The 20813-nt window shown below is 53.5% G+C and overlaps 1 protein-coding gene across 9 annotated transcripts in view; it reads left to right on the top strand.

The window, feature by feature from the left end:
• The first annotated feature begins 5419 nt into the window (after nt 1-5419).
• SULT4A1 (sulfotransferase family 4A member 1) overlaps nt 5420-20813 on the top strand; it is a 31115-nt gene continuing 15721 nt past the window's right edge. For all 9 annotated transcript variants that reach the window (XR_008617598.1, XR_008617597.1, XR_002892299.2 and 6 more), the window contains exon 1: nt 5420-5622. Coding sequence is in view for 4 of the 9 variants with exons in the window: in XM_028490699.2 (XP_028346500.1) it covers nt 5454-5622 (169 nt within the window). In the remaining 5 variants the exon portion in view is untranslated. The remainder of the gene's footprint in view (nt 5623-20813) is intronic.

Genomic DNA, 20813 nt, shown 5'->3' with positions numbered 1-20813 from the left:
GCTTTATAGTAAATCTTGAAATCAGGTAGTGTGGTAGTGTGAGCCTTCCAACTTTGCTATTCTTTTTCAAAATAGTTTTGACTATTCTAATTATTTTGCTTTTCCATATAGATTTTAGAACCAGCTTGTTAATTCCTACAAAAATGCCCATTGGGACTTTGGTTGGGATTTGCATAGACTCTATACATGAATTTTGAGAGGAACAGGCATCTTAACAATGTTGAGCCTTCCAATTGATGAACAGGGTATATGTCTCCATTTCTTTAGGTTTTCCTTAATTTATCTCATCAATGTTTTGCAGCTTTTGTTATACAAATCTTGCATGTTTTCTTAGATTTATTCCCAAGCACTTAACTTTTTTTGATGCTATTCGTATTTTAAAATTTCAATTTTCAATTGTTCGTTGCTAGTATGTAAAAATAGAATTGATTTTTGTTTGTTGGCCTCGTGTCTTATGAGCTTGCTAAACTCATTTATTCACTCTAGTAGCTTTTTTTGTAGAGTTCTCAGGGTTTTCTACGTCAACAGAGGTTTTTCTTTCGATTTCTATTCTGAAAAAATTAAACCCAAAGAAAAGGTACAAGAAGTAATACAACTGTGGTAGGCAGAATAAACCTCCCTCCACCAAAATATGTCCATGTCCCAATGCCCAGAACCTATGAATATGTTATATGTCAAAGGGAATTAAGGTTGCAGATGGGATTAAGGTTGCTAATCAGCTGACCTTAAAATAGATTATCCTGCATTATTTATTGGGTAGACCTAATATAATTATAAGGGACCTTAAAAGTGGAAGAGGTAGGTAGAAGGAGAGTCAATATCAGAGTAATATGATGTGAGAAAGACTAAACCTGGCATTTATGGCCTTGAAAATGGAGGAAGGGACTGACCATGAGCCAAGGAAGCGGGTGGCCTCTAGCGGCTGGAAAAGGCAAGAAACTGGCTTCATCCCTAGAGCCTCCAGAAAGGAATGGCGCTTTGCCGACACCTTGATTTTAGCATAGTGACACGTGCATTAGACGTATGACCTACATAGAACTGTAAGATAATAAATTCGTGTTGCTTTAAGGCACTCAGTTTGTGGTGATTCGTTACAGCAGTAATAGAAAACTAATACAACAATGAAATTATACCATCACCTACATCCACCCAGCTGTGGCATCTGCCACATTTTCCTTCTCTCTCAATGTATATATACACATGCACTCACATAGTGTCATAATTGTTTTTTATTGGGGGGCAGAACCGTTTGAAAATAATTTGCAGACATAATTATACACTCCCAAATACTTCAGCATGTAACCCCCAAGAAAAAGAACATTCTTTTATATACCCACAGTACAGTTTTAAAACTCATGAAATTTAAAATTAATACAATATTACCAGCTAATATAGAATCCATATTCATATGTTGCAAATTGTCCCAGGAACGTCCTTGTCAATTATCTTTAGTCTCCTTTTATCTAGAACAGTTCTTTCAACTTTTTTTTTTTTTTGTCTTTCATGACATTGACATTTTTGAAGAGTACTGGTCAGTTGTTTTACAGACTGTCCCTTGGCTTAGGTCTTGTATTTTGTCCTCATTATTAGATTCAGGATATGAATTTTTGGTGGGAAAACCACATAAGTGATTCTGTGTCCTTCTCAGTACATCATATCAGGAGGCACAGGTGTCAGTTTGCCATGCAAACTGGTGATGTTAATTTTGATCATTTGGTTAAGATGGTGTCTGCCAGATTTCTTCCCTATAAAGTTATCCTTTTTCCTTTGTTATTGATAAGTAATATGTGGGTAGATGCACTGAGACTGGAAAGATACATTTTCCCCGACGATTCTTCACCCGTTGATGGTTTTCGCTTCACATGATATACTTATCTGATTCATTATTATTATTTTGGCTGCAAAATGGTGATTTTATAACTCCATCATTCCTTCTATATTTCTTAGTTGCCATTTTACTGGAAAGAAGATCTTTTTTCTTTTTTCCTCATTCATTCATTTGTTTTTCTTAGTTTCGGTATGGAAGTTCTTTTTTCCCACTGTTCCTTTCCTAATTCATTGTAACATATACCCATTAAAAATATTTTTGTTTAGCTTAAATACATATATGCATACACAAGTAAATTGTTATTTAGGTATAAAGTACATACACAAATCTTGTGTGTGCCTCAATAATTTTTTTACATGTACAACTCTATAGGACATAATTTGCAGGTCCCAGTGCAAGATTAAAATGTAGGGCCATGAATGTAATGGCATTAAAACATGCCATTAAAGTTACTAAAATACAAATCTTTTTGCTTTCTTCCACAATCTCTCAGCCTGTCATGGTGTTTTAAATTTTCTATTTAATGCCACTCTCTCCAAAACCGGGGTACTCATGGGGTACCTGCAGACCTTCACAGGAGCCAGGGGGACCCAGCCCATGACTTCCAGAGCAGCCCATTGGCTGTCCATGTCCTCCTGTCAGCTGTGGGGCTGAGGCATCTTGCCCTGCCTGGGAGGGAAGACCTCAAGCCAGGCATCACCCCTTCCCACTGGCCTGACGACCCAAGGGAATTGCAACATCCCCACAAGAGAAATGGATACCTGAATTGATGGTGGGAGAGAGGCTCATCTTTGTTGATTCATCCATCAAATGTACCGGGGTGCTGCCCGTTTAGGACAGAGAAGACAGGGATGGTTTCTACCATGCCCCGCTCTGAGATGCCATGGGGTGTCAACATCAGACCTGATCCTCTTGGCGCTGGCCCCAAGTCCCCATGGCCACAGGGTTGGGACACTAGAGAACAGAGGAGTAGGCAGTCAAGACCTTGGAAGGCGGCAGGAGGTGGGACCTCCCGCGAGCCAAGGCTCCAAGCCCTCAGCACATGTTTCATTGTCCATCAGACTTCATTTATAAAGCACAAGTTCCAAGATAAAATTATTAAGAATTTTAAGATGCTGACCACACACACAGCATTAAACCCCAAGTGCAGGGCCCTTCTGGCTCCCCTGGTTGCCTGACCATGAAGCAGACCCTGTGTCTGCGTCTATATCCACATCTATATTCTTCTGTACTTACGCCTATATCACGTTGTGGCCATCACTGAGAGCAAGATATAATGTTTCCAATACTCTGGAGGGTACGCTTGTGTCTATTCCCAGTCAACCCCCTCCCGCTTCCCCAAATTAAACACTTTTCTGACCTCTGACCGTAGATTAGTTTTGTTTGTCCTTGAATTGTATATGAATGGAATCATGTAACATATTGCCTCTTGTGTTTGGCTTCTTTTGCTCATCATTTTGACTGTGAAATTCACCTGTGTTGTTGCATATACCGGTAATTCTTTTTTTAAATCACTGTGTAGTAAGAATTCCATTGTATGAATATATCACAATTTATCCAGCCTGATGTTGACGGACATTTGAATTGTTTCCAAGTCTTGTCTAACATGTGCAAAGTGCTCCTAATTTGATCTTTCAGACTAGCTCCTGTGTTCTTTTGACCTATTCCCATCATTTTTAACAGTTTCTTCTTATTTTTTTTTTTTGCCCCAAAAGATATTTTAGGCTCATCTTGTACTTTCTTTGCCCAGCTGTGGAATTAGTCTTTTCTCCAAGAAACCCTGGTTCCTTTTGATGGGAAGTATTTAGAAACCAAGATTTGGACACTGACTGTGCCTAGTATTGCCGGAATCCAGAACCTAAAGGCCTTTTCAGCAAAGATAAGAAATAGTTTTTCAAATAATGAATTCACGTCAATACCTTAGACCCCAATCTAAAACGACAGGGTTCTTCCTTGCTCTTCCATAGTGAGAACCTCATCTGAAACATCAGCTTATTCATTCACTCAATTCCTCTAGCCTTTGGCTACCTGTCTTTGTGCCATTACCTAATTGTTCTTCACGATGTCTTGGTGCTTGGAATCTTCTCTTTCATTTTTGTAAAGACATCCTCGGGACTTCCCTGGCGGTCCAGTGGTTAGGGCTCCGTGCTTCCACTGCAGCGGGCACGGGTGAGTTAATGCTCTCCTGTTCTCTCCATCCACCGTGTACATGTGGCCCACGCCTCTCAGCCCACGTGGGTGGCTCCCTTGCCAGACCGCAAGTGTCTCAGTCCAGGGGAAGAAGGAGAGAGAGCAAGTAGGTCCTGTTCACCTGCTCTGCTCTGGATTCTTGCTGGTGTAGTTTTCTCTGTCCTCTCAACTACAGTACCTAGGGGTAGAGATTATTGTTCCCTTTTCAAAGCCAGGGACAATGAACCTCAGAGAATTAGACCAGGACATTATCATTTTCATCTTTGTGTTCCCCTAGGCATACAGTAGGTGCTTAATACAGGCATACCTCAGAGATACTGCAGGAACGGTTCCAGACCACTGCAATGAGGTGAATACTGCAATAAAGCTAGTCACACGAATTATGTTTACACTGTACTGTAGTCTGTTAAATGTGCAATAGCGTAATTTCTTATAAAAAAAGAATGTACGTGACTTAATTAACAAATACTTTATTGCTAAAAATTGCTAACCATCATTTGACAATGCAGGGTTGTCACAAACGTTCAATTTGTAAAAAGCAGAACATCTGCAAAACACAATAAAATTAGGTATGCCTGCGTCTGTTTCTTGAGTGAACGGATGAGGGGTTGTACTAAAGCCTCTATAGAATCCTGTTGTTCTCAAAATGTGGTCTGCATAAGCAGTACTTTTTAAATGCAGATTTGCGGGGCATTATCCCAAGAGTCTTGGATATCCCGAGGTCTGCGGCTTGGCCCTGGGAATCTGCAATTAACAGCCCCCTTTCTGCCCTCAGGATATTGTGAAGCATGTTATTCACAGCTCCCATTACGATCTGAAATTATCTTCACAAATGTAAGCTCCAAGAGGGCTAGGTTTTTGCCAGTCTCACTGGTCGGGAACCTCGACCAGAGTCTGGTACAGATCGGATGTTCCCTAAATATTTGTTGAATAAATGAATTAATCTTTAAGGTCACTTCTAGCTGGAGTATTTCTGTGTTGAACGCTTGCTGAATGACGGAGTCACTAGGTTGGTGAATGTACGCGTGATGGAGGTGATGCGGACGGAGGGCTGGGAGGAGGGACGGCGGACAGAGGTCTTGGTCGGCCCTCGGGGCAGGTGGGTGGCTGCTGCCGGGTGTGGGGCGGGTCGGGCCCGGAGGCCCCACTACGGCAAGTCTGCGGAGGGCAGCCGGCGCGCGTCGGGCGGGGCCATGACGTCATACCGGCGGAGCGCAGCTTCCACGCCAGCTTGGGCGCCGCGGCGTCGTGACGTCACGGCCACGGAGTGCCTTCGCCAGCGCCGGTTGGGGCGGGGCGCGGGCCGGGCGGCGCCGTGACGTCACGCCTGCAGAGCGCCGCGCTGCGGCTGAGGGTGGCAGGCGCGGGTGAGGGGCGCGGGCCGGGAGCGGGCGGCGCGGCTGCTGGGCCGGGCGGTGGCGGCGGCGGCGGCGGCATGGCGGAGAGCGAGGCCGAGACCCCCAGCACGCCGGGCGAGTTCGAGAGCAAGTACTTCGAGTTCCACGGCGTGCGGCTACCGCCCTTCTGCCGCGGGAAGATGGAGGAGATCGCCAACTTCCCGGTGCGGCCCAGCGACGTGTGGATCGTCACCTACCCCAAGTCCGGTGAGCCCCGGGCAGACCCCGCCCGGCTCTGCGGCGCGCCGGCGTAGACGATGCGCCAGCGCCGGGGGCTTCCCGTCGGGGGCGGAGGGCGAGGGCGCGGTGCCCAGAACCCGACCGGGCGGGGTGGGGGGTGGTCGGCCCGCGTTTAGGGAAACCAGTCTTTGGAGGTGGGCCCCGGTGTCCATGGCCAGCTACGTCCCGTGGGGATGGAGCCAGTTTGGCAGGAGCTGCCAGGAGGATAGGCCCAGGCCCACCACCCTTCCCTGCTTCCCCTCCCGTTGTCCAGCTGGCTGTGTGACCTTGGACAGTCACTTAACCTCTCTGTTCCTGGGCCCTGTTCAGCCTTTGATGAGTGCAGAGTCCTGGTGGTGATCTGAGGAAGGGAATAAAACGGGCATCAGGGCTGTGTGCGTCCCTCATTTCCTGCGTGGGCACCGGGTGGGGGATGGGACTGGCCGTGCCCGGAATGCGTGCCTGGTGTGTTCCCCTGTTTCAGGGTCGCCTCCATCACCCTGGTGTCGGGCAGGACCCAGGGCGTTCACGTTTCCTAGCATTAACTGATGTCATTTTCATGACAGCCGTGTAAGGTAGAAGTGATCGTCCCCGCTTTTATGTCTAGGCACCGAGGCTCAGAGAGGGGAAGTTGCTTGCCCAAGGTCACACAGCTGATGAGTGTCAGAGCGGAGATTTAAAGCCGGGCTGCTCTGTGCCCAGGACCTGCTATAAGAGATTACCGTGTACTGCGTTCTGAGGTTTGTAGGGAAAAGAAGCAGCTTTCCTGTTTGAACGTTCCTGTGGGTTTCGATTGCTGCCGCTGAATTGGAGAGGCAGGGAGACGCCTGCATCCAGACAGTGCAGTGCGTCTGACGCCTGGTGTGGAGGGTGGCAGGCTGGAGGTGGTGTTGGAGGAGCAGGGTGGTAGGTTGCTGGAAGAGCTGTACGCTTGGCTGTCCCAGCTGTGCAGCGTCCCAGACACCCGAGGAGTAGGCCCTGTCCTCCGAGGAAGCTTGGAGAAGGGGCTGTCAGTGGAGGGTGGGGAAAAGTCTGGAGGTGCTGCTGAGCCATCCTTGGGAAGAAGGAAAGGAAGGAGGTATGGGGATTCAGAATCGGTCAGATTTTAGAGCCACAGACACGGTTCCTACATGTAAGACCCGACCCGACCCCCCCCCCGCCCCCCGCTGGGTGTGGTGGAGCTGTACTTTGGACCCTCATGTCAAGTGGGATCAATAAAGACTAAAAATTGTCTCGTGTCAGTTTAGGGCAGGGTTTGCCTCCATATGAATTGTGAAAAACTTGGTTTGGGGCGCTCTTGAGGATTTCGGAATTGCAGATGAGCAGTTGTGGTTTTGTGTTCTCCCTCCATTTCATGGCAAGGAGATGGAGGGTGAGAAGTTAAGTAGCTGGCAGGCTGGGGGAGGACCAGGCTTAGGGCTTAGTTGAAAAGCATGTACTTGGGGCTTCTGGGGGATCCTTTAGAGGGGCCCTGCGCTGGGGGCCTGCTGGGGTTCTTTCTGGGCACCTCGATGGGGAATGAGGTGTAGGTTTAAGGAAGTTTTCTAGGTAACCAAAACTCACATCTTGTTTGTAGCTTGCATCCTTCAGAGACAAACAAAACCATATCCTAGAGTTTTTCACAAGGAGAGTAAACATGTGGCTCTTTCTTTTGGTGACGGAGAATCCAGCGGTGGCCAGAGATCCTTGTGTGGGGTCCCTTTGCACAGAGCCCTAGAGAGCCTCCTTTTTAAAACTTAAAAATTTTTTTCCACAGACCTTACGGCCTTTCCAGGCCCTCGTTGTTTGTCCGTCTGCCCCCTGCCTGCTCCGTTTATCTTTTATCTTCTACCTGAGGGCTGGGCAACCTGAAGACTCCCTTGTTAGAACTATGTGTAAGCCAGGAGCAAATGACAGTAGTAACAGCACAGCTGACTACCTGCCCTGCTTTGTTGCTCTGTGTGTGTTCAGCATCACGGCAAAGTCCCTTCAGAGCTCTCTGATCAGAGGTGGTCTCCCCTTTCACAGGTCGGGCATGGAGGCTCTGGGAGGTGAAGTGACGTGCTCAAGCTCACGTGCCCGGTATGAGGCTTGTTTGAGCTGACCACGAGCCCAGGAGTAAAGGAGAAGCAGAGTCCTGGGTTTTGTGTAGGCCAGTGTCTTCTGTTCCTTTTTTGCTTTCTTCCTGGTTCTCGACCTTGGCCCAGTCCATCCTTCTCATCCAGTTTGTGGGATGGTGACAGGATAGGTGAGAAGTTTTCTCAGGAAGGATGATGACCTGCGCTAGCTGCAACCAGTGCTTCTGAAGATCCCCCGTTCCCCCCAGCCCACACTGCCTGTAAAGTTCATTACACGAAACGATCACGAAGGGGACTGAAGAATTGGTCCCAAAAATCTGCCCGAAAGGTTTTCTCTCAACCAGAGGAGGAGGGCCCTGGAAGTCATCTCCAGTGGCAGCTGATGTAGCAGGAGGAACAGTCTGGGGGGCAGGACCTGGGTTCTCCCAAGTCGTTGCCCCTGGGTGATCCTGAGCCCCTGTTTCCCCTGCTGTGAAATTCGCATCATAAATTGCATAGCTGCAGAGGCGACTCTGGCTCTGGGATCCTTGGAGGGACTGTTACTCTGAACACAGGCCATTCGCACTTTGCCATGGGACCTGGGATGCCCTAGGAACGATGAAGCGGCCCCTTGGCGAGTCCCGTGTGCCAGGTGCTCTGCCATGTTAATCCAGAGGCTCAGAGAAGGCAGGAACGTGCTCAGAGTCACACAGCTGCTGAAGGACAGTCAGTCTAGTCAGGTCCCCTGGTCCGTAGACAGCCTTGCCCCTTCCCCTCCAGAGGAGGGCAGCCAGACTCAGGCCTCAAGGCGGAGGGAGGCTCCCACCTTCTCCTGTGTGCTTTGCGATGGAAGTCTCAGGACACTTTGGGATTTTAGGGTTTTTGTCACTGCTCTGAGCCACATGAACTTCAGGTGGCCCAGTTCACGTTTCCTTTCCCTTCCCGTCCCTTCCCTCCACCCCGTCTCCTCCCCTCCAGGAGTGGATTTGTAAGAGGCACTGGTGCTTAGATATTAAGAGGCTGGCTTTGGAGCTGGAAGGCCTGGGTTTGAACACAGCTGTGCTGCTTACCTGCTGGATGGCCCCGGACAGATGACATCACCCCTCTGAGCTGGGCCTTCCTCGGGGATAGGAGAGACCACCTCAGCGCCTTGCCGGGTGGCTGTGAGGATGAGTGAGATGATGGGCGAGGGCTCCTTCCCATCCCGGAGGCACCGTAAGCACAGGAAAGCCCCGTGCTATGGGTGCCAGCTTTCACTCCCTGAGCACCCGCGGTACCCAGACGCTTTCCTGGGTTGCAGGGAGTGCAGAGAAGAGTCCCATCGGGTGCCTGTCCTCAGTGAGCACTCAGTCCGCTGGGGGACAGGCAGCTACAGGGTGGTTGGTGCTGGGACTGGGCCGAGTAGGCAGGACTAGCAGAGGCCCCTTCCCTTGCCTTGCAGGGGACCGCGGGGCCCCTTGGGTTTCCAGTGCCCAAGTCTAGGAGGTCTTAGTGAACTTGCAGGTGGCCCCAGGGTCCTTGTCCACCCTGCCCCCTCTGGTGGGGAACTGGGGTTCACAGGGCAGGGGACGTCTGGTGGTAAAGGTAGGAATAAGTGGATCCTGCTTTCTCCCCACAGCACTCCACTACTTCTAGAACTTTTTTGTGTCTCTGACGTTTGAGCTCGGGTGGCAGGTTAGGACTGTGCTGTCTGATACAGGAGCCTCTAGACACAGGTGGGTAGTGAAGTTTAATGAATTGAAATGAAGTAAAATCAGAGATTCCGGCCCCCAGTGGCAGTCGCCCCATTTCACGCGCTCAGGAGCCGCGGTGGCTCGCGGCCCTCGTGTTGCACAGCTCGGATGGCAGCTGTTCCCATCGTCACGGAAGTTGTGTGGGCGGCGCTGGTTCGCACCGTGATGCCCGCGGTGGGGGCCCATTGTGCCTTGAGGAGGACCCTCGGTGTCGCCTGTTGGTCGTCATTCGTTCTTACAGCCTCTTTGGTCCCAGGATGTTGAGTGTTGAACCCAGCTGTGTCTGGGAGACGTCTCGTGTCTGTCCCCGGGGTCCCCAAGGTCGCGGAGACTGGCTCTGGAGCATGCTCCGTGGCTCGGCCAGAGCGCCCACCTCCTGACTTTCTTTTCCTTTTGGTTCCCACCTGTCTTGAAGTGCATCCTCGTTCTCCTGTCTGTGACGAGGAGGGAAGCAGTGCATCACCGCTGGGGAGGGGGGAGCATGTGGCCCCAGCTCTAGCCCTGTCACTGTGCGACTGCAGTTTGCTCATGAAGTATGAGAGGGTTGGGCCTGATGGGTTCATGTGAGTCTTAAATGTTAAGACACCATGGGGCGGGGAGGCCCACCGGCCCCAGGCTGGATGAGCTCTTCGTTTTCTTTGACTTTGTGTGTCACCATGCCCAGGAGAGGGGGGCTCGGGAAGTGTCACGAATGAGGTGATGCTGTCCTCAAGGAGCTTGCAGTAATACTGGGAAGCCAGGCCCCTGATGCCGAAAGCTGTCCGACAGGCCAGGGTGGTCGTTCTCAGGGTCAGGTCAGGGGCCCAGGAAGGAGAGCTCAGAGGAGGAGGAGGATCGCTGGGGGACTGCATGGAGGAGGTGGGGGAGGTGGGCAGGGAGCCGGACATGAGGGCAGGTGGGATTACCAATTACAGCTACTCTCTCCACCTTGTTTGAGCCTCAGAACAGTCCCGTGTTCTTGTGATTGTTTCCTTTTTTGGATAGAAACAGGCCCCGTGAGGGGAAAGGGCGGTATCAGCATGTGAGTGTACAGTTTTCGCTTGTGGACGGTGGAGAGGAAGCAGCCACAGGAAGAGCTGGCAGCGGGACAGCGGGGCTGGGAACGGGCGCTTACCCAGCCCCCGCTCTGTGCCAGGCGCTCCCCAGGTTTCCACACAGAGCTATCGCGTTGCACTTTCCCACAGGCTGGGGAGGAGACTGGTCTCAAATGCGGCTCGGGAAGCAGGCTGCAAGATTTCAGGGAGGGACTTGTCACCCACCCTGAGCTCCCGTTTGTGCCCAGGTCAGGGTGACGGTCCCTCCCTTCCGGCTACACAGGGTGATGAGTGCTCCCCAACCCAGCACTTAGCCCCCCGCCTCCCGGGAGAGCACGCAGAGGCCTGAAGAGGGACCGGGAGGTTTTGTCCAGGGTAACTGTCCACTTCCTCTCCACTCTCCGCTCTCCCCTCTTCCTCCCCTTTGCTCTTACTCATTATGTTTGCGCATAATGAAGGGGGCTTGCAATTGGGGAAGGAGGTGGCAAGTCCAAGTGCCTGGGTTGGCCAGGGGAACATTCTTCTCATCACGGTATGGGGCTTGGGAGCGAGAGCCTCGAGAGGCACCCACAGGATTCTGGAGGAAGGAGCAGGGCCTCTGGGAGGAGCATCTTTCTGATACCAGTGGAATAGGAAGAGACCCCCAGCCCCACTCTGAGCTCCAGGGTCTCATCCGGGCTTCTCATTTCTCATTCCTCCTAGACAGTGACGACTTCTCTGCACTCTCCCACCCACCGCCCCCACATGCACTTTGTTACTTGCTTCTGTGGCTGCTGCACCCAGTAAGCTCTCAGATCCGTCTACCCGCTCAGCCCTCGAGACAGGCTTGGGACTCTTCCTCTCTCACCTGGACTATTACGTGGCGAAAGTGACCTCTTAGAAACACAAACCTGACCTCGGGCAGTCTCTCGTTAGACCTCTTCACTGACTCCCCGTTGCCTTCAGTCAACGGTAAACTCCACTCTGGAGCCCATCATCTCGTGGTCTGATTTCACCTGTTCTGCCCCCTTTCTCACCAGCCACATAAGACCGTCTGAACACGCCTGCTTCTTTCTTCCCTCCAGTCTTTCTCCGTCTGTCCCGTGTGCTCTTCCCCTCCCCTCCCTTCCTCTCCTTTCCCTTCCCTCTGATTACCTGATGAGGACTTCCCGTTTTCAAACTCCTCTCATCTGTTCGTTGTGGGACTGAATATCCTCCTGTGCCTCCCTCCTATCTTTCAGCACTTTAGAGCTGCCACTCCATTGTCTCCTGGCTTGCATCGCTTCTGTTGAAAAGTCAGCTGTGATTCTTTGTTCCTTTTGGAATGGACCCCCCGCCCCCTGGTTGCCTTCAAGATTTTCTCTTTATCTTTGATTTTCAGTGCTTGAATATTATGTGTCTAGGTATGTATTTTTACAGGGAGCGGGATGCTTATTCTGCTTGGGGTTCTCTGAGCTTCTTGTATCTATGGTTTGATGCTTTTCCTTCTTTTGGATGAATTCTCAGCCATTATCCCTACGAATATTTCTTCTGTCTTCTCGTCTTTTGAGATTCCAATTACATATGTGTTAGATTGTTTGATACTATCCTATAGCTCTTGTATATTCTATTTTTTCACGCTTTTTTTCTCCTTGTGTTTCAGCTTGGCTAATTTCTGTTGACCAATCTTCAGGTCAACACATTTTTGACCAGAGATGTATTATGGCCACAGATGTTAGTTTCTGCAAAAATCCCCTGGTCAGTAATGTGTTAACTGATTCTTCCACTGTGTCAGGTCTACTGATGAGCTCACTGAAAGCATTCTGTATTTCTGTTATTGTGTTTTTATTTTTCCTCTAGTATCTCATTGTTTCGATAGCTTCCATCTCTCTGCTGAAATATTCATCTGTTTATGCATTTTGTCCACCTTCTCCATGAAATCCTTTAACATTTTAATCAGATTAATTTTAAAGTCTGATTCTGTTGACTGTTTTGTCTCTTGACTGGGAGATATATATATATATATATATATATATATATATATATATATTTTTTTTTTTTTCTTTCCTTTTCTTAATGTGTAGTACTTTTTGATTGACTGCTGGACACAGTGTGCCCGCATTAGAAATTGGAGTCAGTTGTATTTATGCTTGGAAATGGGCCTGGCTTTTCTTGCCATTAGTGTAGGTGGTGAGTCAGTCTGGTAGGAGTAGGGCTGTGTTTGGGCTCTGTTGTCCCTCTGGACACTTGAGTGATGACTGGTTTTAATTCCTATAGCATCACCTTGTGCTTCGCGTGGGAAGCTGAGTTTCCAGAGGGTCTTTCCTCAGTGTTTCTGCCCTACCCTCAGCTTTTGATCTGAGTCTTAGAGGGGTTTCTCCCCACACCCTGTCCCCTACCTCAGGTGTGGACTGCTGTTACTTGATGCTCTGTTGCTGGCTGAGAGGGGAAGGTTTTGAGGGGGAGGTCCTCTGTCACCTGGTCCAGCTGCAGCCTTAGGCAGGCTCTGGGTTCCTGGGTCTTGGTAGGGCTTTCTCAGTGATGCCCCTTAGTGGCAGCCAGCTCTGCCTTGATGGTGGGTCTTGTGCAGGAAAGAGTTTCACATTCCTCTTTCAGCATTTGGGGGTCTCAGAGCCTAGGGGCAAGCTCCTACCTCTCCCACAGGGGCAGAGTTCTTTTCTTTCACCCAGTCTCCAGCCTTGTTGGGTCTTCACCAGCGCCCTGGGGGGTAACAGGTTTTGCTGCCCCTCCCCCAGTGGCTTAATGCATTCTTTCCATAGAGGAGACGAGTCCCAGCAGGTTTCTTTCCTTTTCCTGCAGCCATGATGGTGAGGAACGCCGTTTCCACCCTGCCACCCCTCGTCTTTCTCACGAGCACCTAGTAGGTCTGCAGAAGAGAGTCTGCTTGATGCCAGCTCTCTCCTGTGTCTCTTGCTCTGCAAGCCTGCAGTCAGCCTTTGCACTTTGTGGAAATTCCACCTGGATTCTTCTTTCCTGCGTGCGTGGTGCCTGGCTTCTCCTCCTCCTGGCCCGTCCTCCTGGGATTCCAGCCTCTTGGCTGTCCTGCAGCTTCAGCTCTCTGATGGAGTTGAGTCAGGCGGGGTTCTGGTAGCTTATGTGGCCTTTGCTGGTTAGTGTCGGGCCATGCTCCTCCTAGCTCTCCTAACCCTTTCTGCAGCAGCACTGCTTCCTGTTGTCCTGATGGTCAGGGGAGGCGGTGGGCGTGTCTGCAGCTTCTGGGGGGTCGGACAGGGTCTGGACAGAGTGATTCTCTGCTGTTAGCAGGGGGCGGGGACCCAGCTGGGGCTTCTGGAGCACGTTAGGGCAAGTGCAGGGGCCGTCAGGAGGCAGAAACCCCCCCGAAACATGCTTTGCAGTCTTCCTGGGGTTTTCCAGAAGCTAAACAAGTCATTTCCAGAGGGGCTGGAGAGCCAGAGAGGCTTGGGCTTCCAGGTGGCTCTCGTGAGGCTCAGCTCAGCCTGGGATGAGCCAGGGTCTCCTGGGCCCCCCACTCCCACCAGCGGCAGGCCGTGGTCTGGGTGATGGCACAGATGCTCGAGTCTGCATTGATCCTTCTCAAGCCTCCAGCAGACTGGGAGCTGAGAGGGTGGCCCGTCTCTGTGCCGGGGATGGGGGCGGGGGGGTCCTGTCATCCTCAGAGCTTCACGGCCAGAGATGTCCCTTATCAGGTGAGGAACTGAGGCCCGAGGAGAAGCGGGCCCGGGTCCTGGGGGCAGAGCCCACGGGGGCTGGCTCCGGGGCCCCAGCACGTGGGTCCTGGCGTTTGATCCGTGGGCGGTCCTCCCCTGGGTTGCGGTGGGCAGCCCTGCTGGGACGGGCTGAGTCTTCCTGGGGTCCAGGCCTCGGGAAGCGGCGGAGCCGGGATTTCAGATGTGGCCTCTTGAAGCTCGTGCCCACGTGGTCTTGCCTTTGGTGGTTTTGCCTCCCCTGTGGGAGGGGCGAGGCCCGGCACGAGGAGGCGATGGGCCTGGGGCCTGGAGACCTGGAAGCGAGCCTCGGCGTGGAGAAGAAGCGAGGCGGGAGGTGGTCTCAGGAGGCGCGGCAAAGAGGAAGCCAGGCGCGGTGCCCTCGGGAGACGGGTGCGCACAGCACGGGGGTCTCCCTAAAGAGGTGGGGGCCGGGCCTCACCCATCAGCTCCCGCTCCCCAGCCGTGGAGGGTGCTTGGGGCCCAGGGAGAGCGGGTGCAGGAGCTCCTCGTGTGGGGTCTGCCCACCGCGCTCCAGGGCGCCGAGGTGGGGTGGTGGGCGCTGACGGGGTCTGCTGGAGGAGGTGTTGTAATGACCTAGGCCCGAATCCGATTTGGGGCGAGCCGCTCAGCCTTCCTGAATCTCGGTGTGCTCCTTTTCAGATGGGTGATGTCTCGCTGGGCTGTGGACCGGACGTGATGATGGGCGTGGAAAGCCCTGGTACGCTGCTAGCCCTTATTTTCATTTCTTCTCTTCCGTTTCGGCTCCACTTGGAGCATTTCCTGCCTGTGGCTGCGTAAGAGACCACCAGACTCAGCACCTAAAGAGAGCGGTTATTACTGTAGCCCAGGGTCCACCATCCTGATCTCAGCCCGTGCATCTGCGGGCTGCCTGGGGGCCCTGTGGCAGGCTGGTCGTGGCTGGGGCAGTTCTCACTCAGGTGTCCCTGGACCAGGAGGCTAGCCTGGGAACGTCCTTCCCTTGGCAATGCTAGAAGCACGGAAGAGCAAGTGGGAACGTGCAAAGCTCTGTGCCTTCGCTTCCCTGCATTGGCTACAGCCAGTCCCTGCCGTGCCCGCGATCATGGGGACCCTCTTCTGGGAGGGGCTGTGAAGTCTCAGGGCAGACAATGTGGATGGGGCGGGATGGAGGACTGGGACTCCTACTGCTGTACCCCCAGCCCCTCCCTGATGCGCTACGTCTCGCTGGTCCACGCTCCTGTCCTTCGGGTCCCAGGTCGAATGCTGCTGTTTAAGAGGAGCCTTCCCAGACTTTCCCGGACCCTCCTGGAGGTGGGGCCTCTCCCTCCCGGGGGAGCCGCCCGCTCTGCCTGAGGGGTCGGCAGCCTCTCAGTAGGGGGCTGTGTGCGGGGTCCTGAGTGTGTGTCCGCGTCTCTGAACCCAGGAACCCGAGAGCTCAAGGCCCGGGAGAATTTCACCCTAGGGAAGCTGAAGGCTGGAGCCTGGTGACTGCGTCAGGCCCCCACGGTCGCTGCAGAGCAGGGCTGGGCATGTGGGCCGCAGATTGCCAGGCTGCAGCAGCAGGGACTGTGGCAGCCAGGGCCGTCTGGAGATGCGCAGCCTCGCCACCTGGCTGTCGGTCCAGCTGTGTCACAGCAACTGACATCGTCCCACGGGAGGGACAGTCACACCCAGTGGCCAAGTCTGTTTCCCCTCTGTGTCCAGCAGGGCCCAGAGCACAGGCCAGGCTCCCTTTCCAGGGTCCAGCCCCTCCTCCCTCTGTCTCACCCTTGCTCCATCCCCAGCTGGGAAGTGGTGGGGTCTGAGGTTAGAGCTTTAGCCTGGAAATGAGAACGTGTGGCTTGTGGCCTTGGTTTTGCTGCCCACTTGCTTTGTGAGCCGTGTGTGGTGTGTGTGTGTATATGTGTGTGTGGGGTGTGTGTGTGTGCGTGTGTGTATGGTATATGGGTGTGGTGTCTGTGTGTGTGTGTGTGTGTGTGCTGCATGGGTGTGGTGTGTGTGTATATGTGTGTGGGGGGCATGTGGGCGTGGTGTGTGTGTATATGTGTGTGTGCTGCATGGGCGTGGTGTCTGTGTGTATGTGTGTGTGGGGCACGTGGGCGTGGTGTCTGTGTATATGTGTGTGGGGGGCACGTGGGCGTGGTGTGTGTGTATATGTGTGTGGGGGGCACGTGGGCGTGGTGTGTGTGTATATGTGTGTGGGGGGCACGTGGGCGTGGTGTGTGTGTATATGTGTGTGGGGGGCACGTGGGCGTGGTGTGTGTGTGTGCGCGTGTGGTGTGGTGTGTCGAAGCACCCTGGTTCTGGAGTCAGACTGTTCTGGGTCCTGGGTGCACGGCCCACTCGCGTCTGTGGCCCCAGGCAGTTCACCTCCAAGTCTGCTTTGTCGTGTGTGAGACGTGGTGGCAGAGGCCGCTGGGCGGCCTGCGTGGCTCAGGTGGGGAAGGGGCCGCGTGAGCTCCTGGCACAGCACCTGCGACGCTGAGCACTGTCCTCGGCTGCCCCTGGGGGCCTGCAGGGCACCTCGTGTGAGCCAGCGTGGGCCTCTTGTCCTGGTTCGCATCCACTTGCAGCCTGAGACGGGAGCTGTGCCCGTCCTTGTTGGGCTCCGTGTCCCCTGAGTCTCAGGATTGTCTCGGGAGCTCAGACAGCCCACGTGAACGTTCCCAGGACGGGGAGGTGCTCGAGGAGAGCGGCTCCCCTTGCTCCCTCCTTTCCGAGGGGATTGTCCTGGAGGCCTTCTCAGTGTCTGCTGGCTTAGCACGCCCCGCCCCTGGCGAGGGGCCCGCGGGACCCCAGGCCCGGCTGGTTTGGCAGCTCCGTGGGCTGCAGCCTCAGGTGCGCAGCTGTTGCTGTTTCCGAGGGAGCTGGACTGACCCTGGCTGTGACGCCTTGAGGTCCGGTGCCTGCGGAGTGCCCCTGGGGCAGACTTGAGCACGGCTGCTCATCGCTGCTTCCTCTTCAAACCTCACTACGTGATGATCGAGGAGTAGGAAACTCTGAGGCCCTCCTCCCAGGGAGGAGGAGAGGTGGTGACTGTGGATTTTGGAAGCTCAGATGTAGAGGCTCAGTGTTAGCTGACTTAGCAGGTAGAGAACCTAATGCCAGCAGAGGGGAGGGCAGCCGGCACGTGAACCCCTTCGCTGCAGGGCCCCAGGAATCATGCACCTGGCCCCTCAGGGTGGCCGCTGTGATACGGGGAGGCTGAGAGCAGGCAGCTGTTGCAAAGATGGGTTTCTCTGGGGGAAGTTGATCCAGAGAAGCTGTGGGCTTGGGGATGCCACGCAGAGCTACAGGCTGGGGTACAGTGCTGAATTGCAAATGGGGGTCGAATGAGAGCTACACCCTAGAAAGGGAGGTTCCCAGCGCCCTCCCCTCCTTGGCTTCTGGGATGCCTGTGGTCCCCCAGGGCAGATAGTGGAGGCATTTTCTCTGGAGAAACTGACCCCAAAGAAAAGACTTACAAATACTTGCGTGTGGGCGTCTCCCATCTCAGCTATGAGGGCCCCCAGGCTGGGCTGTGTTTACAGACACGTGAAGCCCTGCAGTCAACAAGCCTTGTCTTAGACAAGCCTGGACGCAGATGTCTGCGTCCAGTGGCTCGTTCTTGCCTGTGGATGGACTCAAGGTCTTCAGGTCTTAACATCTCCAATGTGAAGGACAGAGACCTGCAAAAACAGAACAAAACAAAAAGCAGCAAAAGGAGCTTGGTGGAATCAAAGACAATGTACAGAGCAGAAGAAAAGCCAAAAAACAAAACACCACCTGCACTCCTTTTTTTTTTTTTTAATTCTGCTTCTAGTTGCACATCCCTAGTATGTAGGACTATGATTGATTTTTTTAAAAAATTAATTAATTTATTTATTTGGTGCGTTGGGTCTTGGTTGCTGCACGTGGGCTTTCTCTAGTTGCGGCGAGCAAGGGCTACTCTTCATTGCGGTGTGCAGGCTTCTCATTTTGGTGGCTTCTCTTGTTGCCGAGCACGGGCTCTAGGCGTGTGAGTTTCAGTAGTTGTGGCACACGGGCTCAGTAGTTGTGGCTCGTGGGCTCTAGAGCGCAGGCTCAGTAGTTGTGGCGCACGGGCTTAGCTGCTCCGCGGCACGTGGGATCTTTCCAGACCAGGGCTCGAACCCGCCTCCCCTGCATTGGCAGGTGGGTTCTTAACCACTGCGCCGCCAGGGAAGTCTTACCACCTGTACTCCTAACTCCGTAATATCGTCAGAGAGTGAAGACAGGTATTGTAGTTGACATTTTAAAAACTCAGTTGTGAGGTTTGGGTGGTCAAGCAGAGGAAATATCCCAGGAAGTAGAACAAACATTTTTACAAATTGATGACAAATGGGAGCAAAAAGATAAGAAAAAGTGGAAGATCTCAGAGTTGCAGAAGGAGGGAATGGGGAGAATGGGAGAGAGAAAGTTATTGGAACCAGGATTCCCAGAACTCCGGGAGGGAGTTAAAGACTCCCCTTGTGTCTGAATGTGCCCCCAGGCACCGTGATTGAGTAAGAGACCCTGCTGAAGCACTTAACTGTGAAGTTTCAAACCTGAGATACAGAGAAGATTGCAAAGCTTCCCGAGATAAGAACGGCCTAGGAACGGAGGACCTCAGCGTTCTCGACACAGCATTGGCAGCTGGACGACGGGAACAGTGCGTTCAGGGTTCTGAGGGGACGTGGTCCCCAGCCTGGAATTCCATACCCAGCCCAACTGCCGGTCCCGAGCGAGGTGGAAACAGGCGCTTGTAGTCACATGCCGTCCCACACAGTTGTCACGGTCAGGAGGCAGCTGGGGGTGGACTCTGCCACCGTGTGCACGGACACCAGCGAGGGGCACACGGGTCAAGGACGCGGTCCATCCAGCCCGAGGGAGATTGCAGGAAGACAGTCGTTCGGCGCTGAGGGGCAGGGGCCCCACCCCAAGAGATAATGGGATCAGAGCACGCCTCCTGCATTTGGCCGTACGGAGAGGGTTTGCCACAGAGCTGGGGAGGGAATTGTTAATAGGTGCATAGAACACTAAGCAAGCAAGCGAAGGAAACACAAAATCTTGTGTAAAAAAGGCGGTGTAATCACTACATGGTGTACTTTGAATTAGACTGAAAATTGTCCCGGGACCGTGTCGCGGGAGGGAAGCCTGCAGCAGGGAAAGTGGCTGGGTCGTCGTCTTGCAGTCAGAAATCAGTAGCCCATCAAAACATACAGATCGTGAAACAATGATGTAAGCACGTCAGAAACCTGAGGGTAAGAGAAGAATCAGCAAGGGTTTGCTCTGGACGTGGGAGTCGGGTGGGGAGGGGAACTGGATATTCTGTCCGGAGTCTTTTGACTTTTAAAGTAGGTACATGTGTGACTCTGGTAAAAAATAAAAGTGAAAATAAAAGAATTCCAGGACTTCCCTGGTGGCCAGTGGTTAAGAATCCGCCTCCCAATGCAGGGGACGCGGGTTCGAGCCCTGCTCCGGGAAGATCCCACATGCCGCGGAGCAACTAAGCCCGTGCGCCACAACTACTGAGCCTGCGCTCTAGAGCCCTCGAGCCACAACTACTGAGCCCGCCTGCCACGACTACTGAAGCCGGCGCACGCTAGAGCCCGTGCTTCGCAACAAGAGAAGCCACTGCAATGAGAAGCCCGCGCACCGCAACGAAGAGTAGGCCCCCACTCGCTGCAACTAGAGAATGCCCGTGTGCAGCAATGAAGACCCAACACAGCTGAAAATAAATAATAATAATAAAAAAAAGAATTTCAAAGGGTGCCAGCCCCAGGATCCTGGTGATTGGGGGTTCAGTTCTGATTGGTTCTGACCCTAGAGTGCTGGTCCCCTTGTCCCCAGAGTTCTGGTGGGAATTTTGATGGCCTCCACCCCAGCCTTGTGGCAGGTCGGACTGGACTCTGGATCCCTGGGGAGTTCCGCCCGGAACCCCAGTGGTTTCCTACGGGTCTTGGCCTCAGAGGTCTGGTGTCAGAGTCACTGCCGACGCTGAGGTGCCACCCGGGAGTGATTTCACTGCTGTCAGCAGAAGCACGTCCGTGAAGGATTGCATCACGTCTGTTGAGTTGAAAGCGGGCTGTTGGAAAGCGTGTGGCTTGTGTCACTCCCTGCCAGGCGGTCCCACCCACCCGGCCAGCCCTGCGTGTTCCCGGGTTGAAAGCCTGGCTGTGCTCCGCCTTACCTCGGACTTGCTGGGCGGCGGGCCGGCCTCCCGGGCGCCTCTCCCCGGGGGCTTCGGACGCAGGGGGATGGTGGGGTGAGGGCTGAGGCCCTGCTTTGCCCGCACAGCGGGAGGCGAGGCCCCCCAGCGTCCTGCTGCAGCGGCGTGACGGGCCTCGCGCAAGACCGACCAGCCGTGCCCCCTCCCCCGGGGGTGCTGGGGAGGCCGCGTAGGGAGCTGGGGAAGTGGGCTCCCCCTCCGGGGTAGCTCTCCCCTTTCCAGCTCTGCGGCCTTGCACTGGAACCTGGAACTCTTGTCCACGCCGGGGGTGCTTGTAAACCCTCCCTGTGCTGTGTGCAGCCTCGCGGGCAGAGCGCCTCCTGTGGGCGCTAACGAGGCTGGTCTTCCGGTGCAGGTATTTAATGGAGCCCGGAGGGAGCCTGTGGAAGCGACGTGCCGATGCCGCTGTAAGACATACCGACGAGGTCTGTCTGGGTCATTACGTGTAGGGGCTGCAGGGGCGGGCGTCCTGAAGACCTCCCCGGGAGAGGCCTGTTTTGGTGGAAGCTGCGCACAGTCGT

This window comes from Physeter macrocephalus, chromosome 6 (genome assembly GCF_002837175.3).
Source record: "Physeter macrocephalus isolate SW-GA chromosome 6, ASM283717v5, whole genome shotgun sequence".
Classification (NCBI taxonomy): domain Eukaryota; kingdom Metazoa; phylum Chordata; class Mammalia; order Artiodactyla; family Physeteridae; genus Physeter; species Physeter macrocephalus.
This window is presented reverse-complemented; position numbering and strand designations above follow the sequence as displayed.